Below are 25504 nucleotides of genomic sequence, written 5' to 3'. Positions count from 1 at the left end.
AGTTGATACAAACAGTAGGCTGGGGCTGCAAGTTAACACCAGTGGCATAAAAAAAGATCCTCACCATCTAAGCTCTGTGTTCACCCATCTCCTCAGGATGGGGCAGAGATGGATTTCTCTTGTGGCTTTATCTCCTTGGGCTGGTTGCTGCAGAATTTGGCTCCTGTTACGGGGGAAATGATCCCGTCCCCTAATTCATTGGAAATGGCTGTGATGGGGATTGGTGTGGAACATGCTGAAATCCTGAAACTCATTTTGAAATCCTCAGTCCCCGTCCTCCCTTTCCCCTCCCACAAATACACTGTACGTATTAAAAAAAAAAAAGTCAAGTTTAGCAGTCTGAGTATTTTAGTACATGGCTTCATAAGGCAGAAAACCTACTCGATACAGTGTGTGGGGCAGTTGGCTGTCAGAATTCACGTGGAATTCCTTGTTTTACTCAGTTCTTTAAAAAACCTTTGCTTGGTTAAAGACCCATGTCTTGTATGAAATCTTGTGTTCCTCCAAAGAAAAAAAAAAAAAAAGCCGTTTCTTTTCTTCCTCCCTTAAAACATCGTTGTCAAATCCTTTCTCTGTGAAGCTGCTGGGACACAAACATGAAGTTTCAGCAGCCCAAAATGGAGCAGTTCCCCGCTGCCTTGGGAGGAAGCGTGGCCAGGAGTCCTCGGCTGCGCTGGCCACCATCAGAGCTCCAGGTAGCCGATCAGGGCCAGCATTACGAGCGAGTTGGCGACGATGACAGCGTGCGGCACCGGCCTCGTCACCGAGTCCTCCACCATCATACTCGTCCCTGAAAGAAAGGGAGCAGGGAAGGAGCAACCTGGTGGTTGCAGTGCCAAAAGCTGGGGCTGGGCTGAGACTGGGGGAACATAAGAGGAGTCAGGATTTCACTCTTAGGCAGTGTGATTTGGGTGGGAGTGGGGGACTACAGGGCTTTAGCAGTAAATATTAATTCTGGGGTCAGATCAGACTAAAAGGTTGCTCAGAGTCTGGAGGGAGGTTACTTGATGAGGTGCTGGAGAGGGATGCTTCAGAAGTTCCTTTAAGAGAACAACCAAAGGGAACCACAGATCGGTTCCAGAGATTTTACATAAAACACCAGGGCAAGGTGTTCCCTGGGCTTCTGGAGGGGAAAGGGGGATTTAAAAACATTACGGTGCTGCTGTGCTGCGTTGGCCGTGGCGGGGAGGAGCGGTGACAAAGTCATCGCTTGTCAAAGAGCCCTGGCAGGAGATCATCATCCCCAGGAGGCAGTCCTGCAGGTGAACTGGGCTTGTTTTTTGGTGGTCTGGGATGTCCCCTGTAAGCAGTGCAGAGGGTACGTGTGGTCAGAGAGGCGTACGTACCGCTGTTCCGCAGGATGTGAACTTCAGCAGGGACCCCGTCTCCCCCAGGCCCTGTCACCCGGATCTGCACGAAGGCGTGAGTGAAGTCTTCAGGGACCGGGATGTCGATCCGGCTCTTGCTGGCCAGGTACAGCGTGGGAGCGGAGTGGGAATCCTGCCGGTAGAGCATCTGTTGGGAGAAGTTTGTGTGTTCACCACGATTCCCTCGGGGCCACGTGTAAGAGGCCGGCTGCGCGCTGCAGTACCTTGTACCCCGTAACCGCAGACTCATCTGTGTGTGCCACCACGGGGTCCCACTTGATGCTGACCGTAGACCCCGAAAAAGTCCAGGAGATGTTGCCAGGTGGCCTCCTTGGAGCTAAGAGACACAAAAGGAGGCAGATTCAGCAAGGCAAGGGGCGAGGAGGAGCTTGTGCTGCCTGCAGGAATCTCCTGGGACTCTAACTGATAGGGCTGCTGGCAACACCCTGGTTGGCGTAATGGGAAGTATCCCAGCAAAATGTACAATGTTCTTGCAGAAGAGAAGGAAAAACACGGTATATATATATTTTTTTTTCCAGGTGCTATTGGTAACAAATGATGTTTTCTCCCTGCAGGGCTCAAGGTATTTCTTTATGACTGTGACTCTGAGCACGGATCTCAGAGCGCAAGGCTGATCTGGGGACATGCAGGGAGCTGTGCTATTGACGAGCTAAAACGGCTTTAGGGCACCGAGAGGTAAAAGCTAATCGATTTGTTGATCACTGGGGGTCCACTGGAGGAAACAGCTGATGGGGAGAGTAGGATGCTCGGGCTGGAGGTGCTCAGGGCTCACTCACGTGGCTTCGTGGTCGTGACGTTGGTAGAGGGGCTGGGGGGCCCGGTCCCAGCGCGGTTGTAAGCTCTGACCGAGACGTGGTATTTCGTGTTGGGGTTTAGGCCAGTTACGTGAGCTGATGTGACCAGCCCGGCTGTTCGCACTCTGTCAGCTGCCTCCTCCTTGTCGCCATCCTTCCAGTACCGGATCTAAATGGAAAAGCGTTCAGTAAGGGTAGAGGCATCTGCAAGTCTCCATCCAAGAGCAGTGCTGGACACCTTTGGTACTCGTTTCTGAGCATTTTCCCTAGCATGTGCCCAGCAGGAAGGTTACAGCCTGTGAGCAAAGGCAAGTACCCTTAGGAGTACTAGCAGTGGCCCCGTAAGAGCCTCACGCTGTCATTATCCCGTTATCCCTTATCCCGTTATCCTGTCTTTGGAAACAAAACGCTGTTTCCTTTCATCTTGCTTAGCCTGGGGGAATTTCCCTTGCTGGGCCCTCCCTGTGCCTCTCAGCATCCCTTGTTCCCAGGGCAGTCTGGCACCTCGTAGCCCAGAAGCACGCCGGTCATGTCTCCCTGCTCCACCGGCTCCCAGGACACGTCCATCTCCGAGGACAGAACAGCCTTGGCCGTAACTCTGGACGGAGCCACTTTTGGTTCTGAAAAAGACACAAAAAGGGAATAAAAGCCTCCTTCCACCTCAGGGCAGCGTATTCAGTGTACTGAAAGGAGGGATTCGCCTGCAGCACCGATAACTCGCAGCCTGACAGCTGGCATTGTGTGTACGGAGCAAAGAACAGGGAAGGGATTTAGGGACTTAGTAGGTCAAGGAGACCCACAGCTGCAGGCTGTGAAGATCTCTGTCTGCTCTCGGTGTATGGTCAGGGGTGTGCTGAGGGAAACATCTATCTGGGTACTTGAAGTACGAGATAAATTCGACGCTTTGCTACCAGCTGCTCCTTGAGCAAAAGAAACCTCTCCCACCGGGGAGCTCCGACACCGTGGCTGATCAGGCGAGGAGCTGTGAGCTCAGAGCCACCGCAGCCCTGCATTACCTTCTTCTGCAGAGTACACGATGGCAGTGAGGCTCTCGGGGCCCTCTCCTTTCCTGTTGTATGCTTTGATCTTCACTTCGAAGGGGGTGTAGGGCCCGATGCTCTCGTTGCGGTACACGTAGTGCAGGGACTCTGCGTGAGGCACCCGTGCGGTGAGCCACCCCTGGGTGCCCTTCTTGCGAAAGGACAAGATGTAGCCGAAGCCGTCCCCGTTCTGGTAGTCCCGTAGTGTGGGCTGCGAGGGGTCGGAAAGAGAAAGGAGCGTGGAAAGGGGCTGGGCACTCACACCCCTGTGCAGATCCCATTCAAACGGGCAAGGCTTTGGGGCTGCCACTACACGCGGTGTTTGGCACGAGCGCACGTGGCAGTTGTGTTGCAGCACTGATTTCCCTGGAGAAATGCCTCGCGCTCCTCCCCCTGGCCCTCTCCCAGCCTCCGAGGCCGGAGCGGCGCTTTCTTACCGTCCAGTTGATGATAAGCTCGTTGGGAGCCCCTCCGCCGCCGCCGAGCCCAGATGGTGCCACAGTGGGTGCTGTCACGGCCCCAAACAAAAGCAGACAGCGCAGGTTGGGTAAAGAAAGGATAGCGGGGAAGACAAGCACAAAGACAGGGAGCAGCCAGGCTTTGACAGCTCATTAGAAAAGTGCTGGTCTCCTTTTTTAAGCTCTAAATGTTTCAGATGTCTGTGGCAACGAGGTCTTGGACACTGGTTAGTCCCTGGTGTGCTTATTTGTAGGCAGCACTTCTAAGAGGGGATGAGAATCAAGCTCAAAAGCAGGGAGATGTGAGAGAGCTTAAATTAGAAAGGAGTTAATATGCGTTCATTATGTTGAGAGCGCTTCTCCTGCTGGTCTTACATCCCTTCTGCTTATGTGTTCGAGCTACAGAAGATAGAATCAACATGCACAGCTGGGAAATTTATCTCGTGTTTGCACAGTTGTGCTCTGTGATATATATAGTAGGGCTCTCGTCCTCTTCTAAGCTTTGCTGCCCAGACTGCACAGTATTTGAAGCTAGGATTTATAACGGTTTAATATATTGTAACTAAGGCTGGGGAGGCTGGCTGCCAGTTCTGGCACTGCTTTGTCTTTGATGTGTAAACGGGCAGAAAGGCAGAAAATTTCATGGTGGGTTCACCTCTAGGAGCACTCAAGGAGAAGACTAATTGCCGGGGCCCGAGGGTTGTTGCAAGCCAGCCTTCCCCTTCTGGCGTGTAGGGTAGGTGCCTCCAATTCCCCTTTTCTCCCCTGAGCATATCTGCACGTACCTGCTTCTTTGGTGCGGATTTTGCTGGAGGGTAAGCTCGGCTCCCCGACTCCCAGAATGTTGCTCGCTAGGACCCGAAACTCGTAATCCATCCAGGGGATGAGGTTCACCACTTGGGCTGTCTCGGCGTTGCCCTCAATGTTTACAGGATCTATATAATCCAATAACACGAGAGGGGAGCGACCAGAGCGAGTGGGCAGCGTGTGAGCACGGAGCAAGGACTCGGCAGGGAGCTGGCGTCCCTGAGCCCGACCAGCAGGGACCACGCTGCAGCCGCTGCCCCAGGACACTTACTGGTGCGCATCTGCTTCCACTTGTTGGAGAGCAGGGTCCGGGCCTCCACGAGGTACCTGGCGATGGGGCTGTGGTTGTCAAAGCCGCGGCTCCAGCTCAGCTGGACACTGGTGTCACCAATGTCTCTCACCACCACGCCCCCGGGGGGGCCTGGAGGTCCTGGGATGGTGGGGACAGACGAGTTACTAAGATGCCAGCGATTTGGAGGCTTATTGCTCTTTCTATTCTGCACATCATAAATTAAAATCAAGCCCTTCTTTTCCTTTATTTTCTGTAGCCCGGGAAGTGTCACCTCAAATTTGGGTTCTTTTAAAGCTGCCAAGACTTCACCATCTAATTCAAAAGTGAGATCACGACGTGACTGCAAGGGAGGAGCAAGCCGATCCCTGCAAACACCGTGCTGCTGCTTCAGGCTAGCAAGGAGCAGGGAAATTACCTCTGACAGTCAGCGTGGCTGACTCCGAAGCGCTGTCCACGACAGTCTGGGCTGTGCACGTGTACCGCCCCGAGTGCTTCAGCTGCGTGTTGAGGATGGTGAGGTCCCCGACGGCTTCCTTCTGCGTGGGGAAGAGGAGACACGGTGGGGAAAGCGTTTGAAGGTGCCCCATCTCAACCCAGCATCTGACGTGCAAACGAAGAGACTGGTGTTAGTGCCACGACCTCGTTGGTGGCACACAATGCCCCTTTCTACTCACCACGCTGGCGCGCCGGTAGTGCCCCTCCGACTTGTCGAAGTTGATGGGGAAATCATCCAGCGACCAGGTGAAAGTCAGGTCCATGGTTGGATCGTGGGACGCGTGGCATTGCAGGGTGAGGTTCTCACCGACGTTGATGTCGGCGCTAGATGGTGCCAACGTGATTTTGGTGGCATCTGCAGGGAAAGAGGAGGGAGGGCTGTTAGCTGCAAGTGGCCTCCGTGTGCTGGAGTTACGTTAACGGGGTGGAGCATCCAAACGATCTAACACTTCCTAAACTGACGTCGTCCCTCTCTAACAGGAGCTGGCTGTGGTTTTGTCAGAGGAAGATAAGGGATTAGAGTGAATGGAAATTAGAAATGCTTTTCCCAAGGACCAGTTGGTGGTAGGTGTGATTTGGTGGGTCAGGCAGAAGCTTTGCTGCTGTACAGGCTGAAATGTTTCTGATTCCCTGAGTACCGTACTGCTTTTGGGGGTGTAAAGAGAGGAGAAATAAGCTTCAATTCACATTGTGGCATTCTTAGGTGTTTCTTGCTTGATTGACCCCAAATCAAGCCAAACATCTCTACCTCGAACGGAGAGGATTCCCGTGCTGTTGGCTTTGCCCATGAAATTCTCAGCAAAGCAGGTATACTTCCCCTCATCAGATTTGCTTATGTTCTGCAGGATCAAGGTGCCGTCTGCAGTAATAGTCACCCTGGAAATGAAGAAGAACCATAAGAAAGAAGGTTAAAATGCCTGTTCACTCTACCCCTGCCAAACACTTTCCAGCTCTTGTTGGTTTCGGACAAAATGATGATAGAGACGGGACCACAAATACTATGGAAGAGGTTTTTTAAAGAAGGAACTAGAACAACAAAGCGTGTGTGTCGAGGGATGTAGCAGCACACTTGGGTCATCGAGTCCAGTCTTCTGGCAAGAAAAAAAGTGATTTTAGCTATGGTTTGTGGGTACTCTGTGCTGCTACCTGCTACTGTTGATCAGAAGTTCAGTCCCTTTGGTCCAGAGCACAGTGGCTTTTGGTGCTGCTCTCGGTTGGCACGGGATGATGACCTTCCCGCTTCGGGCTGCAGGTATCAGTCGTTTCACTGGGTTTAGTCTAAAATCTGGTGCTAAGGCTACGGGGGGGAAAACAGAGGATTAAGGAACGATTAGAAAAACCCTGCTCTGTAAGCATTTTAACTGCCGTGTAGCTAGGTATTGATTTGTTGTTAGATGGCCTGGTAACAAAGCATGGCAGTATCTGGAGCGGGATGAAGGCGCGATTCCTCTGCTGCCGGCTGTCAGACGCCTGCCAAGGCAGGTGCTAGGTGGCACACGTCGTACTGAGCGATGGCAGTGTGACCCTAACCAGTGCAAGGTCTTTGAGAGGCACAAGAACAGCTGCTTCTGAAAATGTAGAGGATGTTCCCTTCAGTGTCCCGACCAAAATCCCCTGGTGTAAGTACAGACACCCAGCTTGCCTGAAACTCCTCCTGGAATCGGGCTTAATTTGGTGCATTGCCATGCATTAACGTTAAATAATTGCAGCTTAGGGCCTTTAGTTTGTCTCTAGTGTTACTGCCCATAAGGAATTAAACTGTCAGACTCATGTGGAACAAGTTTGGCCTCAGCCCGGTTCCAGTCCCCATCCATCTAAGCAGTCTGGATGGATACCGAGCTCTTTTTTTGACATCTTTCCTCCCCAAAAGGGGAAGGTTGTGTGATGGGAGGGAGCAGGTCGTGCTGCTGTCTGTCCTGTACACTTTCTGTAGCTAAACAGATGTCCTTGTGCTCTTTCAGCAGTACTGAGCTTACAGGAGATTCAAATGTTAAGGGCTTGTAGAGCGTCTTGCTGAGCCAGCAGCTACATTTCAATGGTGAGTGAAGCAGGATTTGTCTGCTCTCATCTCACTGAGATTGCCAGCAGAGTATATCAGGAAGAGATCTAAAATGCTTCAGTGTCCCATTGAAACCCAGAGCACTGGGGAATGAGAAATTACCTTGCACTGTTAATTCAGCACTTGCATATACTGTGCCATGCTTGTTCTCAGCCACACACTGATACATGCCAGAGTCCTCCAGGACTAGCTTGGAAAATCTCAGCTCTCCACCGCTCACTTCGATGCGGTTCTGTACAGGCAAACGAGAGGACGAACCCATTAGATGAGAAAAACAAAAACGGAACTCAGGCCTCGTGTGTTCAGGGCTGAGTTTCATTACAGACTCGTGTGGCAGTTTGGAGCCAGCCTGGTTTTCTGTGGGAGAAAACCTGGGCCGTTTTTTTTTTTTGTGTCCAGCCGGCACCACGCATCCCTGTGCTGCCTGCTGAGACTTCTGAGTGCCTGAGCAGCAGCTTGCAGGTCATACAGCGGCAAGTCCAAGGTGCTACTTATCCGCCCCGAGAACTGGCCACGAGCTCCTGCAGCTGCATGAAACAATGGCTGGGATGGCAGCGAGACGGGAGGAGGAACCTGCTGCGGGTAAGGACCATGCCATCGCTTTGCAGCCTCATGGGGGCGCATGGAAGAGGGGTGATAAACCGGGGGGGGTCGAGATGGATTTGCAGCGAGGCAGAAGGGGCTCGAAGTGTGGAGCAGCAGCTTCGGTACTGCGAGGCCTGGGGCGCACGGAGGAGTTGCTGCTGCCCGTGCTGGTACCTGGGAGGTGAGCGGCTGCCCGTCCCGCAGCCAACGCACCGCCGGCCGGGGTTTGCCGGCCGCCGCGCAGCTCCAGCGCAGGTCGGACCCGATGTCGGCTTCCGTGTCCGTGATCACCTTCAGCCACTCCGGCTGAGCTGCAAAGGAGCAAGAGAGGGTGGCAGAGCCAAGAGGATCAGATGAGAGGCGCGCCGTGCCAGGCAGGCAGAAGGACGCTCATTGTGTCATCTCCGCTGGCAGATGTATTTATCGCGGCGCGTTTCACCATGGGAACAGCCTTTTGCCTTTTGTGCAGCGACGCAAGGCTGAGTCCTCCGTGGGTCTGGCTGCTGCTGTGCATGTGGGCTGCACGGAATTATGGCAGAAGCCAGATCTGAGGAAGAATAGTGTGATTTCTCTTCCTAAGAATAAACGCGGCCATTCCTGACCTTCAGGAACGACCGGATTCGGACTGGGAGAACCACGTTAAGTTTGCAGCTTGTCTAGGTCTGATGAATAGCTCCAAGCCCTAACCCTTGTGAAAAGAGCCCAGGCGTGGAGAAGACTTTGGGCGAGAGCCAAATCTGCTTTTACTAACACTGCGCTCCCGTCCCTGGTTACCTCATTTTTGCTACGATTATTTTAGGCCAAGTTAAGAGGTCTCTGTGCTTGCAATAGCCTTTGTCAGGGCTTTGCGATGGGTTTAGCTGGGGCTGATACAAGGCAGGAGTTCCTCTCCCAGGGGTTCACTCTGCTGCCTGGGCCATCTCACTGTGCCCTGTACAGCGTGGGGTTTGTCTGCCTTACCTTGAATGATGATGCGGCCCTGGTAGGTGTCCCTCCCTTTGATGTTTTCAGCCTCACACTCGTAAGTGCCTTCATCCTCAAAGCCAACGTCCTGGATCTGCAGGAGGGGCTCGCTGGAGATCCACTTGGAGGCCTGCGAACCGTCCAGCTTCCTCCACTTTATCCGAGGAACGGGGCTACGGGAAAGCAAACCCGGTGAAGCCCAGCCCTGGGCTCTGGTGCAGCAGGCTGCCCGCGCTGTGCAGCGTGGTGTGGTTCCAGCCCCGGTCAGCCAGCTCCCAGCCCAGCTGGGCCTCGGCCAGCAGGACAGCTTGGTTTCACCCCTCCATCCCTCCTGCTATTCCCCCTCCTGGCCTATATCCCTCAGACAGGGGCTGTGATGCCCTCCCCTCCCCGAGCGACGCGGTCGCTGCACTCACTTTCCAAAGGCAAAGCACTCCAAAGTCACCATCTGCCCGGCCAGAGCGTAGGTGTCTGCAGGAAACCTGGCTTTTATGCTGGGTGCATACTGCCTGGCGTCTGTTAAAAGGAAGGCACTGGTGAGGAGTTCTGGATGGCTTCAAAACCGCACGCGTGAGGTCTTAGAGGGCAAAGAGACCTGCAAGGTTTCACTGCTTTGAAGAACCTTCATGGGTACGGGTAATTCGTGGGTGGGCAGAGGCTAAGTTTCATTTTCCTTTTAAAAGAGCTTCCACTAAGGACTCTAAAAACCTCCATGTACAGCACCTCAAGACCATTTCTCCTTGATTTTCTACTACTTAACTCCCTTCTCTCTGACCGAGAGGTCTCTTTAGCTGCACCTCTGCGAGGTCACCAAAGGCAGAAAGTCACCCGCGGTTCCAGGGGTACAGGAGCCTGCCCAGGCTGTTCCTGGTGCTGTTTCTATTTTACAGACAAACAGAGCAACCCCACTGGTGGCAGCAATAGCAGCAAAGCCATACGAGAGGGCTGCTTCCCCCAGGCTCCAGCCAATTATTGTTTTCATAAGCTCTTAAACTCCCCCGGGAGTCTGGTGGGTGAGTGCTTAGGGCCTCGTGGAGCCCGTGTGCTTTGAGGCAGTTTGTTAATTTTGCATTTCACCCAGCCCTCTTAGGACACTCCAGGAGCACTGACCCTCTGCAGCCAGGCTGAGCCGGGAGAACTTGCTGAAAACGCTCTTGGTGATGAAGTCGATGTGGCTGGTGGCAAAGCACGAGTAGTTCCCCAGGTCGGAAGCCTCCGTCTTGGCGATGTAAAGGTTTCCTGTGGTCTGAGAGACGAAACGCCTTCCGTCGGCTGGGATGAAGTTGGGAAACTCGTTCAGAAGCCATCGGTAGGACAAGCCTGTGGGGAGCAGAGAAAGGAGCGAACTGCACGCGTTGCCAGCGTCCTCTCGGATGGGATTAAGCCGAGCAGGCCGTTTTCTAGCCCAGAAACTGCTCCTTGGATGGCACTTATTTTCTCCCCGTGCTTAGTCTTATCTCCGCTTTCTTGCTTTATGGAGTCTGAATTGAAAAAATATCGCTTCCCTAAAATTCCCCCAGAAACCAAGGAGCGAGTCCCATGTCTGGGAGCTGCTCGCTGTGTCCCATCTCTTCCCCTGGCCCTGGCCCCGCCGCCCTTACCTGGGTAATGGGGTGGGGGGCTGCAGGCGAACATCACTCCCCAGCCTTCCGTAATCTTCACGGGGTCTCGCTCTTCGGCAGAGAATTCCTGCAAAACTAAACATGCAGAGTGAAACCTGGCCTTTATTTGATCTCCTCTTTATTTTATCGGATTCCTACGGCACCTCCTCGGCCATGGGAAGCGCCTGGGGACCTCTCCAAGTGCCGCTGCTGGTACCAGGTACAGGAGAGCTCCCCTCCAGCCTTTATTAACGGGGTACGGGGGGGCTCAGTTCACCCCAGTGTCACCGTGGCTGCGCTTCATTTACCTCGTGGGGACAAACATGGGACTTACAGCCAAAGCGCAGGGAGGCTTCCCTGCTCACCACCGTGCCCCTGGAGTTCGAGGCCACGCACTGGTAGGAGCCGGCGTCCTTGGCTTTTACGGGGTTGCTTATCACCAGGTCGCCTGCAACCAGCCGGTAACGGGAATCTGGCTCCATCTTCAGCTCCGTGCCGTTCATCTTCCACCTGCCAGGAGCATGCAAAGAGAGGGGAAAATGAGTACAGGGAGCTGTGCTCGTTCGTTCTTCCAGCTGTGGTGTTGGGATTGGAGTTAGATTTGTGGCTGGGACCTGGGGGCATGGCACACCGTGTGTAGGTAAGGAGGCTGGTTCCTGCGTGGTGATCTGCTTTATGTGAAAGTGGAGAAGAGAAAACAGAGCTCATGGTTGTGTCCTAGTCCTGGTACAGAGAGGGGAGAGGCTTTGGCCTTGGCTTGGTCATTCCTCAGCAGGGAGCAGCCCCGTCTCTGCTGGGACCACTGGGCTGGAGCCCTTTGATGGGCAAAACTCTCCCAGTGCCAGAGCTTCAATCTCAGCATTATCTGAGGAGCTCTGCTGGGATTTTGCCACCTTGGGTTGGATTCAGGTGCGGGTGTTACCAAGCCCTGCACTGCCAACCAGACCTCCAGGACTCCTCCTGGGACAGTTTCTGGTTTCGACACACCCTGCTCCCTTTTTTTTTTTTAGTGCCAACCTGCCAGAGCCACACTCACTTCTCCAGAACGTCTCCGCAGGAGCTTATAGACACCCGTTCTCGCCGTGTTTAACCACGCAGAGGTTCAGACTTGGTGTCTGAGAGCAGGCGAGCTCACCTGTAGGTCGCAGGAGGACTGGCTCTTGCTCGACAAGCCAGCGTCACTTTCTCTTCTGCCGAGCCTTCAGGGAAGAGGGTGTGGGCAGGCTGCTCCTCGAACACGGGCCCGTAGGTCCTGCTGCTACTCTGGGCTTGGCACCAAACTGCAAGGGAGGGGAAAGCAGCTGAGCAAAACCGAGCTTTCTCTAAAAATCCCGACGTTTGGTTGCGTAGGGTGTCCCTGGCGGCGTCAGAACTCGATGTAGAATAAAAGAGGGAGCAAGGTGCAAGTCGCAGCCCATCTGTCGCTGCGGCCCAGCCCCAAGCAGGGCTGGGGCAGACCGTGTGTGCCTCGCAGCGAGCATCTCACACCGACTCTGCTGCGCCACGGGGAGCAGACGTGCTGGAAGCTGAGCACACGGAGGAGCGCTGGCACACGCCTCTCGCACAGCCCTGCACAGACGGGGCTGGGGCTGGGAATGCCTGGGTGCCCTCGTTGGTCCTGGCAGCGAGGACGTGCTGCTAGCTGCTCGGCACAGACCTTGGCTGCTTGGTTCTTCCTTTGTCCTCCAGGACGAGGGAGGAGAGAGAAGCCTGGATCTTCGCAGTAAGCTCTCGGCTCTGCCGCTGCCTCCCTGCGCTGGGGTCTGACCCCCTCCATCCCTGCCTCTGCTCTCGGTTCGACTCCAACCTGCTGCTTTCGTGTTCAGACATGGGTTCGGTTCTGCTCTTGAGCCTGCCTCAGGCAGAGGCACGAGAGGAACCTAAAAACCTGCCCTCTTTCTGGGGTGCTGTGCCCAGGCCGCCCTTTGGCACGATGTTTCCCCGGGAGGTGCCGGCTGTCCGCGGTGACAGCTTCTGCATCTCAGATAAAACACAAACCCTAGCAGGCTCCCTTCCACGGGGGCTTCGTGGAAGTGACAATGCAGAGAGGCGAGAACAAAGCAGAAGCCGCCTGGAAATCTTTGCCTGCAAAAACAACCGGCGAGATAATCGCTGCCGGGATGTTCTGTTCCCGGCACCTGGAGGAACGCCTGTCCCCTCGCGGGGACGGAGCCACCTCAAGGCTCTGTGCTTCCCAGCGCGGTCCCCTCGGTCTGCAGCGATAAGCCAGGAGATGCTCGGCTGCCCCCAGGATCCTTCATTGCTCTGTAATTGCATTAATAACCGCCTCCAAGCCGCCGTGCCAACCAGCAAGCTGCTTCCTTCCCTACCGTACGCAGCACGCTCGGCGGTTAAATTAAGCGACTCCAGCCAGGGTGATGTTTTATGCAGGAGGAACTTCCAGCAGGGAGCGGCCAGCTCGGCTCTCCGGGGCTCGGGGGAAGCAGCCCCGTACCTGTAGCTCCCGGGGTTCGTCTCATGTTCCTGCTGCTCCTGCGTGCGGAGATGAGGGCGAGAAGGGAGAGGGGCCCGGCTAATTGGCTCGGTGGGTTCCCAGCAGCTGTTTGCTGCCTGCCTCTGCTCCTCCTGTCCCAGCCTTGCCCAATTACCGGGGCTCTCTGCTCCTGCCAGCGTGGATGAGCTGCTGCAAGGGAACCCCACGCAGGCAGCAGCCTGCTGCTCCCTGCTGTCACCCCAGGAGGGGGGCTGCAGCCTGCAGCTCATTCTTTGGGATAAGAGGAGAGGGGTTTTTTTGAGGGTTGTATTCCCTCCAGATTCGTGTAGGTGCCGTTTTCCTTCACTAGTAGCTATATTCACAAAGAAGCTTGGCTAAGCTGGAAATGGTCTCTCGGTTGGTTCAGCAGAGGCTGTGCTGAGCAGGTCTCAGCTGGAAATAGCTCTCTGCTGACCGGCACTTAAAATAATCATGAGTTAATGGAGAATTAATAAGAACGTGGCGTGTTCCTTGTGTCCTGGTGGGTGGTGGAGAACGGATTAAGGATTAACGGCTCTGCATTCTGAGATTAATTGGGAGCGTATAATAAATAATTTCGACTTGTTTAACAAATAATCTGTATATTACTGACACTCCCAAGCGTGCCTCTTCTCATGGGATGCTCTTTCCCGATGAAGCCACCTTAGCTAACCAGGCCTTCTGGTTCCACCCAGAGCCTGCACCCCGCTGCTGTCCTCTGCTGTCCCTCTCTGCCTGCCAAGGTTGTGGACTCCAGCAGCCGGGCATTGATTTTCTCACGTGTAATCAATGCCACGAGGCCGGATGATTTTGTGTGGACGGCTCCAAGGTGCCCGGCTGGTGCTGGAGGTGAACTGCCTGCATCTGCCCCGTGAAGCTGAACAAGCGGCAGGCTGAAGCAGTAACCGAGCAGTTACAGGTTCGGGATAGAGTTAAGAGCTGAGGATTGATATCATCGAGGAGATCTGAGCACCTCCGAGGCTGATCAGCTGCTGGTTTCTGGCCGTGTGGCTCCTTGCTTTTATTGTTAGCGTTTGGGGTGTGCTGGCAGCCAGAGCTGGAAGGCTCGGGTGTCCAGGAGGCTGAACACCGTGTGCCGAGCCCCACGCTGGCTTTGGAGACCAGGAAATGAGAAATGTCTCAGCTGGACGTGTTCCAGGATGGATTCCAGTTCACGAGCACAGCAGCAGCAATCCTTTTGCCCAGCCCAGGCAGCACACCCTTAGCTCCGGCGCGCTGACCACAGCCCGAAGCCTGGCATGTGAGGGAGCCGGGCGATTAATTGGGTTTATAGAAAGACTGAACAGAACACGTGTGCACAAAATCAAAGTGGTTATTTTTAAAGAAGCCTTCTGAGGAACAAAGGGACAGCGCTTTGGGTAGCCTTCAAGGTTTTTTTTTGTGGCCTTTAATGAATGAAGAAAGGCCAGAGAGATCTTTAGACTTCCCTAACAATTCATTAGACACCTTTCTATTCACTGTAAGCTTTAAACCTCTTTGCATCCTCGGGAAGTCATTGTTTTGGGGATGAGCAGAGGCACGGGTGGTGTTACCAACCCAGCCTGGAGCTTTTGGGTTCTGACCTCACCCTCTCCAGAGGGTTTCCCTGAGCCTCATCTAGAGCTGCCATCATTCGGTCCCTGGTCCCTCGCTCATGTTTCCAGTGAGGATTTCTCTGTCCCAGCTGGTTCCCGAGATCCATGGCATCATCAGCCAAAGGTCGAGAGAAAACAACCCTCGCAGGGTTTTGCTGCGAGCCGCTTTTTATGGGCTCAGCTTGGAGCAAGTTGTAGGAACTCAGCTGGTTAATGGGAGAGCCCAGCTCCGTCTTGCGGCCTCTACCAGATTTGGGTCAGAGTGATTTCCAAACAGGCTAATTGCCTCCCAATCTAGGGCAGCCACCCCTCCCTTTTCCTCCTCTGGGACCCACAGAACATTAAAAGGTAATCAGATATTTATAAGGACAGCCAAGCAGTCTCTTCCTGGGATGATGAATTAGCTTGAAGACATTATCTAATTCTCAGCTGTCTGAAATGAAACATCTCCCTGCTGAAAAGGGGCCTTCAAAATGTAGCCTGAGACTCCCCAAGATCCAGGAACGGTCCCCAGCGGATGCCAAATGGGAGAATCTTTGCAGCCGGGGCAGGGCAGAAGAGGCACCCCTAGAAGAACCAGGAGGGGAAGCAGCTTCACTGCGAGCGAGCTCTGCTGGCAGAAAGAATTCATCCCGGTGCAGAGGCCAGAGTGAAGCCAAGGGAACAAAGCTGGGCGACCACAGACACGTTCCCTGGCTACAAAAACCACCCGGGAGGCACAGGCACGAAAGCTGAGCATGGAGAGGTTTGTGCCCGGTGAGCAAAGCACCACTGCATCGTGTGCCCGGGGTTGTGTCCCATTTGGGACCCCCTACAGGGCCTGAGCACCCTGCTGAGCCCCTCTCGGCCACCCCACGACAGCTCCAGCCCAGAGGGGCCAGGGGCTGCTCTTACCCACGCAGGTGACGACAGCCAGGGACGCGCAGACAAATCCCACGGCGCCTCCCATCCTGCGCCTCCGGCCGGGTTGTGGCCCCTGTGGCCGTGTCTCTACGGGCGAGCGGGGACAGCGGCCCTAAAAGAGAAACACAGCGATTGTCTGCGGGCTTCTGTGGCTCCCCGAGGACCCTGTGTCCAGCTGCACATCCCCACGGGCCCGGCACCAGGGTGTCTTTTCCTGGTGAGGAATGCAGAGGTCTGAAGGAGCTTTTTTCCTTGGGAAATTATTCCCCCTCCTCCTCCTCCCCTCACCATCCGCTCTTCTTCCTCCCTCCTCCAAAACTAATGCTTTCTTAGCATATTTTTCAATTTTCAAAAAGCCAGAAGCATGCAGGATACTGGGGGGAGAAGGGAAAAATAATTTCTTCTTGTTATTTTGTCAGAAAGTCGTCTCATGTTGACTCTCTCCAGGCAGGCTGTGGCTGCCTGCGGGCGTCCTGCCTGCCCCAAGCCTCTCCTCTGCTCTGGAGAGCTCGGGGGGGGACCCAGCTCATCGCTGCAGGCTCCCGGGGGTGCTGGGGGAGCAGGGGGGTGCCCAGCGAGGTGCCCATCTGCTGGGTAATTTCCTGCCTTTCTTCAAAGTAAAAAGCATTTGAATAGCTAAGATGAGATAAAGGAGCACCGAGGCATCTCTGGTGCTGCGGGGGGCTCATCAGTAGGTGGAGGGGTGTTTTCCGGCCCCCTCCTCATTCTTCTGATTTCCAGGCTCTTTCTCAAAAGCAACCAAAACCAAACCAGAGCTGTTTGGGCAGCCCCGTGTCCCTGCAGCCAGCCTGGACAGCCCCAGCTGGGCCGTGTGTGCCCTCCTCCTGGCTAAAAACACCACGGGAGCAGCTTCAGTGCGCGCACCCCTTTCCTTGCAATCCTGACAAAGGCGCCGCGGGGCTTTTGCATCTTATCTCCCCCCCTTTTTGTGAACAACGGCATCTGAAGCATCTGAAGTAAGGCACGGAGGAGCCCCACGTTCCCTGGTGCTCTCCCCAGCCGGCGGCGCTGCCAGGAGCCGGGCTGCGAGCTCTCCTTCCCCCCAGCTCCAGCTGGTGCCGCTTCCCCTCGCTCCCTGCCCATCTGCCTGCCCGAAGCAGGCCGGGCTGCTCCTCGCCCCCCGTGGCTAGGGCTGCCTTTTTTCTGGCCCGTGGGACACGGCGAGCATCGCTGCTCCCCAAAATCCAGTGCCCTGCTCGCTGCTAGTAGCCCTTGAGATGCACCCGAGCAAACACGGGGTCGGTTCTGCGTTTGCTTCGTGGCTCTGGGGGCTGGGGGAGCCACCTGGGCTCTGAATCCTCGCCTGAATAAGATCGTGCTACCCACACTTTAAAGGGAGGAGACGGCATCCCGCATCCTCCTCGATTCGCCCGTGCTTGGGCTGGAGCTGGCCCAAGGGGAGCAGAGCCCAGCCTGCCCCCGCCAGCTCACGCTCCGGCCAAACACCTCCTGCAGCACAGACCCCAAAATAGGGCCGGTGCTCGGCGCACGCCGCAGCTGGGCAAGGAAAACCCTGCCCCAAAGCAGGGGCAGTCACGGGATGGCAGAGGGGAGGGTTTGGGGACGGAGCACGGTTTGTGCCAGCTGCCCCGGAGTGAGTCAGCCCTATGAAATCACTCGATGGCACCGGGAATCATGCCCCAAACGGCGTCCTGAACCCGCGGCCTTTCAGCTAACACTGCCTCATTGTTTCCTGGTGTCCCCCCCCTCCATGGCTGCTTCCCTCTCGTGTGTTTGTGCACCCGTCCTAAGCGCCCTGGGACAAGCAGCAGCCTCCTGCTCGAGTCGTTTCAGTCCCAGCTCCTCGTTTCTCTTTTCCTCTCTCTTTTAAAGCAAATCCGAGATGAAGAGGGGAAGGGTGCTGCGTGAAATACAGGGGCTGTGTGTGAGGGGGAGCAAATCGCATCCCGCTTCTCCCAGGTGTCAGCTCCTTCAGGAGCCCCGTCCTGGGCAGGGAGAGGAGGGCTGCTGTGACAGCCTCCCCCTGCGGCTTCCTTCCCTGCGGCTGAGCAAAGCTGTTACTTGTAGAAATTAAGCTGATCTGAATTATTTAATTAGTTCTAGATCAATTATTTATTGGGTAAACTACAGCTTTGTTCCCCACTTCTGCAGCTGGCTTTGCGGCTCGCCTCTTTCAGCCCGGACCTCCCCATCTACTCCGATTCCCGATTTGCACATTTTCTTTCCTTGCTTCCTCGTGTGCGCTACCTCTGCCTCTCCAGGCTCCTGCACGCTCAGACGTGGGTGCTGCGAGGACCTGATGCAGATGGGGACCTTTGTAAAAATTAGGAAAGCGATACCCAGGGAGAGCTCCAGGCATGGTCCGCATCACAGGAGAGTGAGAGAGAACAGAGTCATGTCTACGAGTGCTGAGGCTGTATCTGTTTGCAGCTAGAGGCTGGACCAAACATCCCTCCCAGGCTCTTTGCACGCCCCTGGTTGTTGTAGCACCTGCGTGCCGCGAGCCAACGCTGCCGGGGGCCCTGGCGCTGCAGGAGCACATCTGGGGCTGCGGTGCTGAGTCTGAGTCGTGCTGCACACCCTGGGGCATCCCCAGGCACTGCCCCCGGCCTCCTTTCCTGCACCTGACTCCGAACTTCTCCCGAGAGCGGCCGTGCACTTTGCATCTGATCCCTCGGTCCCGCTGCCCGTCCTTAATTAGGAGAGGGCCCGCGGGGACCTGTTCTTTCCCCTCTTCGCAGGGTATTTTGACAGTCACTTGAGAGCCTGCTGTTGTACTGAAAGGGGATCTGTCAGCCCCGCTAATGGATGCTGTCATTAATACCTCCAGCAGCAAGGGAGGCATGGGCACACCAGGAAACGTGTGCAGGGGCTGCATTAGCACTCTCCGCTGGAGCCCCTGGGAGCCGCGCACGATCCATTATCAGGGAGGCAGAGCTCTCAGGAAAGAGCTGCTGAGAGAGTTCGAATCCCCCGGAGCCCCTGGGAGAGGAGGTGCTGCCTCATCCTGGGCTCGCTCGGCACCGCTCCTGGCTCTGGAGGAGCATCGATGGATGCTGAGCGCCGAGCCCTGGCGTGGGGCACAGCGCTGGCACCGCCACCTCCCCGCTGTCACCGGGAGCTGGCCTTCAGCAAGAGCTGGCACGGCCAGCACAGCCTCAGTGCAACGCGTTACCGGGATCAACGAGTGCCATTTAATCCCCCACGGGTGTGAGAGGAGCAGTGGGGTGTAAGCGGGGCTGCTCCAACGTTTCCCGATGCCGGAGAGCTCCGGAGGGGCAGCGATGCGGTTTGTCCTGCGCTCTGAACGTCCCTTTCACTAAGGAGCGTCGCTGAGGCTGGGAAAGGCACACTGCTCGTCTTGGCTGGAGGCTGAGCTGCAAAACCTGCCCACTGTTAGGTACATTTTGTCCACCTCCAGAACAGCGTGTTTCAGCAAGCTGGAAGTGGTTTTATCGGAATGGGTCTGTCCTCCTGTACAACCCGGCTGTGCTCAGGAGAGGCAGATTTCGGTGCCAGCTCCGGATTCAGCCTTTCCTGAGCTTCTCGGGGCTGACAATCTGCTGGGGTTGACAACCTGGCGGCCCCAGGACATGCGGCAGCAGAAATCCAAACGCCATCCCACAACGATCCTAAGCAGGGAAGTCCCCAACGCCCGGTGGCCAAAGCACCCCCAGAGGGGTTTGGCAGCCCCGTGGGGGATTTCAGGGGCTGGATGCATTTCTCGTTGCCCCCTGGGCTGCGGTGGTAGCACAAAGGGTGAAGGTTTGGGGTCAGCATGTGCTCTGCAGCACCCAGCCTGGCTCCTTCTGCCTGGGGAGGGGGTGAAGGTGGCACCTGCAGACTGGGAACTCGCACCCGGGTGGGGTGGATGGAGCCAGGTGCCTTCAGCTGAGCCTCAGCCAAGATTTGTGCCCGTGCTGTGGGCAGGGGAAGCGAGGTGCACGGCTGAGATGTTCATGGGGACGAGGGGAACGGCTGGAGGCAGAGGGAGAGGGGCCCCGAGCTCAGCCCCTCTCCCTCTGGAGCTCCCCACAGAGCTGAGAGCTGCCATGCGGGGAGCAGGGGGGGCTTGGAGGCTGATCCCGAGCCCCCAGAGGTCGGGGGTGAAGGGCCTGGCTGGCCCCGTGCCCCCAGGTGTGAGCGGTTGCCATCAGCCCTCGTTAGTGTAATTGCACAGAGGGCTGAGCTCTGCCCTCTTGGCTCAGCACAGAGGCTGGAGAACGTGCTGGAAGGAGGTAGGAGAGGAAAGCAGATAAAAGAAAGACATTTTGGGGGTGTTTGGGGCTTTAGAGGAAGAGAGTGGGTGCTGTAGGGTGGCAGCTTGGGTTACCCACTTGATGTGGTTGGGGAGCCTGAGCTCCCCTGATGTGGTGTCTGTGCCCGTGTCCCTGCCCTGAGAGCAGCCCCAGCATCCTGCCCGTCCCCTGGAGCTGCTGCCTCGGCCGTGTTATGCTTTTGGAAACCAAGGTGAGCAGGAAAAAAAAGAAAAAAGGTAGTGCAGCCTGCAAACAGCTTTGCTTGGGGCTGGAGGAAGAGTTAGTTGTGGTTGCTGGGCCCCCAAACTGGGCATCTCTGAGGCTTGGGGATGGGGTTTGGGTTTGTTTGGGGTCTTGGTTCCTGTTGCTTTTTGCTCCGTGGGCTGGGAGCTGTGGTTCCCCCCTCGTGCAGCAGTGCTGCAGGGCTCGGAGCAGTGCACCACGAGCTGATTTACATCTGGAGTGATTCTGAATCACCACATCCATGGAAACCAAGGCGCTTCTCCCCCTGGCACCCGCGTTTGGAGAGGTGCTGCCCTGCTGCCCTCACAGGGCTGGGGCTCCGAGGTGTGGGGCAACCCCGAAGGCAACTTTTGGGGTGGTGCAGCTGGCTGTAGGGTCTGGTCTGGGAGATGGGTGGAGGAAAGAGCCTCACGTGTGCATGGGGGCACCTAAAATAACCCCCAGCTGTGCAGCCTACACGGTAAATCAGGTGGCTGCTGTGGGTACGTGCACCTGTGGGGGTACCTGGGTTTGTACAAAGTTTTTTGGGGGTAAGGTGCCACGGGGAAGGATCAATAACTGTTCTAGTGCTCTGGTTTCATTTAATAACCTCGGTGCTGTGGCTCGGAGGAGGCTTTGCACCCTCTGCTCAGGGAGGAAAGGCTTTGGGCAGCTCCTCTCCGGAGCTGGGGGACACAGGATGGGTGCTCTCCCCCTGTGCCTGCCCTTGGGCTGCGCTGCTGTGTCTGATTATCATTGGTTAATTATAACGAATTGATCAGGATCAGTGTTTGATCAGCAGCTTCAGCTCTTGAGCTCGGAGCAGAAGCTCAGCTGGGTGCCAAACACCCTGAAAAAGTTGGGAGAAAAGTCTGAAAAGGGAAGGTGTCGCTGTGGGGTGCAGGAGCTGCTCCAGCGTGGGGCTGCCCAGTGTGCGGCTCCTGCTAACACTGGGGGAAGGATTATTTTCACCTGGGGATGGGATAAACCCATCTAGTGCTGCTCAGCCCGGGGCAGGGAACAGCAGGACTTCCTGATGGGATCCCAGCGGTGTTCAAGCACTGTTTTCTGTGTTTAACTCCTTTTTCCCTGAATAATTGGACGGTGCCTTTGTGTGCACCGCAGGTCACGGCACCCCGATGTAAGAGGGTCTCAGTGGGAGTTCTCTTTAGTTCAGCCCCTGTCCAGCAGGCAGAGCCTGGTGCTCGTGCACAGCTCATCCTCTCTTTGTGCAGAGGACAAAGCGGGGATCTGCTTTTGGTCAGGAGGCGTTGATTGAGAGCATGTGGAGGCACGGCTGCGTGCAGGCACACGGCTGAGGGGTAATGGCTTTGGGACCGGAGTGGCTGGCACGGTGAAATCTAATTGCCATACACCAGCCAGCTCTATGCGTGCCCCCAAACAAATGCTTTTTCCTGCTCTTCTGGTGTGTCGGGCAGCTGGAGTTAAAAACCTGAGCTTCACAGTGAGTTTTTTTTTGTTGTTTTTTTTTTTTTTAATTGGACCAGATCACGTCTCTGGCTATAATCACCCCAGAGCCTTGAGGTGCTTGGAAATCCAGCCCCAGACTCTGAGCCCCTGCTTTGCTGCAGTCACCCCTGGATAAATCTTGGGGGCTGGAGCTGCGGTGGCTTAACCCTGAGCTGCCACAGGGGCAAGCTCAGTGCGTGGGGAAGCAAAGCAGCCAGCACAGCTCCCTGCACCGGCCCCAGGCAGCAGCCGAGGGCGGGGAGGAAGAAATCTTGCTGGATTTCCCCTCGAGCTGGACGTGAGCGTGGTGTTCGACCGAGGCTGCCAGCATGCGGCTCCTAAGCTCTCCCCGAAGACTGGTATTTCAATCGATAGCCTGAGTCGATAGCAGCTGGAAGGATGCTCAAAGACTTTGAAAACAAGGCCACAAGTGACTCCAGTTTAGCACGTGGGTGTTGGAGAGATGATGTCTGCCTGAGATGCTTGTTAATGTGCTGAGTGTGGTCGCTCAAGTTCAAGGTATTTGGTGCTCCTTATGGAGGAGCAAATCCATGGTATGGCAAACCACGGCGTAAGTGCAGCGGGGTGCAACCCTGCAGCATCTTTGTGTAGGAAATGCGGGTTGTTGGGCTGGGGTTACAGCAGAGGAGAGGCCTGATTGTCCTGGCAGAGAGGATGGGAGTGGGGTCGGGATGTGTTTGTGCCCTGCGCCTGCTGTCGCAGTCACCCCAAACTAAAGCTTCCCCAAAATAAAGCTTCAGATCTCAGGTTTCCCTTTCCTATATCAGAGCATGGCACCACCCACTGAGCACGCACAGCCCCAGGACATCCTCAGCCCCGTCAGCCTCACGAACTCACCCACTTCATGCTGTCAGTGCTGCCATGGCGTCACCAGCAGCAGCTCTTTGATGTGGCACGGATATAAATAGCTGCCTACCTGCACCCAAACCTATCCCCTCGCTGTCTTGTAAGTCACTTGGCGAGAGCTGGACCCCAGGAGAGGCTGGAGCAAGGGACGACAAGGTCCCTACAAGGCACTGTGTGCCTGTCCCAGCCCCGTAGAGCTCCTTGGCCCTGCTGCACTGCTCGGTGTTTGTGCCGGGGTGATGGGGATGCTGGGGAGGTGGTGAAACGGTGCCAGGATCCTCTCCCTCTGAGCTCCTGGGGGAAGCTTGGGATCTCCCCTGTAACGATGGCGCGTTCATCCTGCTCCTCTGAGAGCAGCATCCTTATGTTCAACCTTCTCATCTGTCTCTGTTAAAGTGTTGCTTAACATTCAGCCTCTCCAGCTAGTGCCAAGCTGCTCTCTGCCTTATAAAAACAAGCAAGAACCCGCACAGAACACATGTCCCACTTCCCTTCCCGAGCAGGGGCTCCCTGTTTTACAGCTCTGCTGCGGGACTGACAGCTCGGCTGGGTGTGCAAGAAATGACACGGGGTAATTTAGGACGTAGGCTGCTCAGCAGGAATAACTCCTGTGCTCACTGAGCTCTTGGGGCATCTACGTCGGGGTCATGTCGAAGGTCCCTCTGGTAAGGTCCTGGACCCTACAGCTGTGTTGTGGCAATGGGACTAAGGGCGTGTGTCAAAGGGGAAGGAGGGGAGGAACAGTAACACGTTTTGGGTTCAAGGAAACAGCTTTTTATAGCTTGAGGTTTGACCTTGCTTCCTTGCCTGCCAAGACACCTGGTCTCTGTCTACAGCTCACCAGGTACCCAGAGCCATGTAGTGTCTGGAAACCCCAAAATGAGTTAGATTTGGTTTCCTGATCTAGGAAGAGCCTGAGAGCGCTCATTAGGGCAGGTTTTGGTCATGTTTCTTCCCTTCCACCTGCACTGCCTGACTCCTAAAGGACTCCAAGGAAGCCTGTTACCTCCTCCTGTGCGTCTGGGCTTTGGTGCCATCCCTGGGTGCCCCTGACCAACACGGGGTTCAGCTTCGGTTCCTCATCCCTGGGAAGCCTGATGTGGTCAGGAAGGAGAGAAATGCCCACAGCTGTGTAGGGAGATGGCAGGCAGCGTTACCTGAGCTGCTTCTCCCCTTGGCAGGTGGCTGCAGGGGCTCGCTTTGTGCCCAGCACCTTCAAGGGAAACCCTCAGAGCACTTTCCATAAAGCTTGGGATGCCCCCTCCCTGCCACGGCTGGGTTCTGCTTTCCACAATTTGCTTGTGGTAAGCCTGCAGAGGCAATAATCCTACAGGCTATGAAATTCTCTGCAGAATGACTTCCAGTGACTGAAGTGGTGGTTGCTGTGCTGGGCAGTAATGGATCAGGTGAGGCAGAGGAGCCCTGCGGTTCCTTTGTCTCAGTCCCTCGTAGTCGTGCTCCGGGGAGGGCACGCGGCTGGGCTGAGCACAACCTTGGCATCTTCCCTCGGGCACAGACCCTCCTCACCTCTCCCTGGAAAGTGCGGTTATTTCTAGAAAGTTTGGGAGCTGTGCTAGCAAAGCAGGCAGCTTTTGGGGTTGTGGTTGTGCAGGTGCTGCTGTCAGGCACAGTCACACCTCTGCCTTCCCTCGCTGCCCCAAGCAGGGTGCTTAGCAAGGTATCCCCCAGCTCTGGGGTGCGTGTGGTGCCCTGCTCTAATTTCCCCCTGCCCCTGGGATCCTGAGCTGCCCTAGAGGGTGGCAGGCACGCTTCTGCCTCTACTGAGGTGCTGAGAAGTCAGGGACCGTGCATGAGGAGATGGCTTTCCACGGTTTGCTGCCAAATACACGGCCTTGGGAGGTTCCCCTGGGGCTGCAAACCTGCTCCTAAATCTCGTGCTTCAGCTTTGTGCCCTGCGAGCTCTTCGTGGATGTGCCTGGAGGTGGCCTGGGAGGAGCAGGAGCTGTGGGTCCGGCCAAAGCCTGCTGCTGGGGAAGGCTCGGGTTGTTCCCAGCCCTCGGATAGAAGCTGCTGCCTCCCCTCTCAAAGCAACCAGTGTTTCTTTAGGGAGATTACAGTCTCAGGAATGCAACGCCGAGGCTCGTGGGAGGGGTGCAAGCCTTGGGGGAGCAGGGAGGGATTGGTGTGGATGGGGTGCAGAGGGAGGGGGAGCTCAGGAAGTTTAAAACAGGGACCGGGAGCCCCCCCCCAGCCAGCCCCGAGTGGGTCAGGAGCCACATCAAACCCTGCTGCGTGCTCCCAGCCATGGGCGAGCTTCTGTCTGTGACTTTGCACTGAGCCCCCCCCCGCTTCCAGCTGCAAATCCCCAGCCAGCCTCGATCGCAGCGACACCCCCTGTGCCCAGAGCAGAGCTCCCACCCCACCCGAGATCTGCGGCCCTCGTGGGAGGCGGCGGTGGGGGGGGGATTTGGGACACCACGCTCATCCTCATCCTCCCTGCCTGAGGAGGAAGCTCGGCTCCTCGGGCTGCGCTGCTCTGGAGGAGTTTTGTGCAGCCGGAGCTTTGCAGCCCCCCTCCGACCCCCCCCAGACGCAGCAGCCGAACGAGCCGGGCTCTCCGAAGTGCCACCGGCCAGAGCGCACCAGGGAAGGCGCAACTGCACTAATTAATAACTAATAATCCCCGACCTGCTCCAGAACGGCTATTTCCGTGCCGATCTCGCTCGGCTCAGCCCCTGCCACAAGTGACACCGCCGTAGCCCCCCCCGTTTCCTCCCAACTCCACCCCCGGCTCCTCTCCAGCTCAGGCAGAGCCTGCGTCGCTCCTGCGGAACCATCGCATGGCGAGAAACGCCCGAGCCCACCCCGCGCTCTCGCCTTCCCCGGCCCCGCGTGGGACCCAGCAGGATGCGGCCGCTTCTCCCGACCGCGGGTGCCGGAGGAGAATTGGCCGGGCTGGAAAACGGAGCCCAAAAATCCGCGGCCTCCTTCCTCCGGGGGCGGCTGGAGGAAAGGATGGAGACGCTCTTACCTCGTGCGGCTCCTCCGCTTGTGCATGAGCCAGGGCAGAGCGGGGCCCCGCTGCCTCCGGAGCCTGTGCTGCGAGGCAGAGCTCGGTGCTGCCTGCCCGAGCGTGGCTGTGTGCGCCCAAAGCCACTGCAGCATCTCTGCATTAGGATGTGCTCCTCCCTCTCCTCCCTCCTTGCGTGCGCGCTCCCTCGCTCGCTGCCAACCACCACGCCGGTCCCTGGAGAGGGTGGTTTTTTTTTTTTTTTTTTTTTTTCATTATT

General features: G+C 56.3%; 1 protein-coding gene across 1 annotated transcript; it reads right to left on the bottom strand.

The window, feature by feature from the left end:
* On the bottom strand, positions 1–25325 carry CNTN2 (contactin 2). The gene is made up of 23 exons (XM_082778493.1): positions 25246–25325; positions 15445–15565; positions 11618–11762; positions 10817–10992; positions 10483–10578; positions 9992–10201; positions 9298–9397; positions 8879–9054; positions 8093–8229; positions 7436–7565; positions 6421–6571; positions 6023–6150; positions 5454–5629; positions 5195–5315; positions 4759–4917; positions 4466–4615; positions 3660–3730; positions 3199–3433; positions 2687–2802; positions 2165–2351; positions 1592–1704; positions 1347–1515; positions 1–790 (listed from the first exon to the last, which is right to left on the bottom strand). Exons 2-23 carry the CDS (start codon positions 15497–15499, stop codon positions 684–686), a joined length of 3108 nt encoding a protein of 1035 aa, XP_082634619.1. The 5' UTR covers positions 15500–15565; positions 25246–25325; the 3' UTR covers positions 1–683.
* Between the last annotated feature and the right edge of the window lie 179 nt (positions 25326–25504).

The sequence above is a fragment of the Aythya marila genome (assembly GCF_965140915.1).
Source record: "Aythya marila genome assembly, chromosome: 24".
NCBI classification, from domain to species: Eukaryota; Metazoa; Chordata; class Aves; order Anseriformes; family Anatidae; genus Aythya; species Aythya marila.
Note: the sequence above shows the minus strand (reverse complement) of the source record. Positions and strands in the feature narration are given on the sequence as shown.

Bases quoted from the DNA above. Each gene is read 5' to 3' on its own strand.
- CNTN2 (XM_082778493.1), bottom strand. From the start codon at position 15,499: ATGGGAGGCGCCGTGGGATTTGTCTGCGCGTCCCTGGCTGTCGTCACC. The intron at 10,579-10,816 runs GTAAGTCCCATG...CTGCATGTTTAG, and splicing joins AGCCTCCCTGCGCTTTGGCT to TTTTGCAGGAATTCTCTGCC. The intron at 2,352-2,686 runs GTGCCAGACTGC...TTTTCCATTTAG, and splicing joins GCGTGCTTCTGGGCTACGAG to ATCCGGTACTGGAAGGATGG.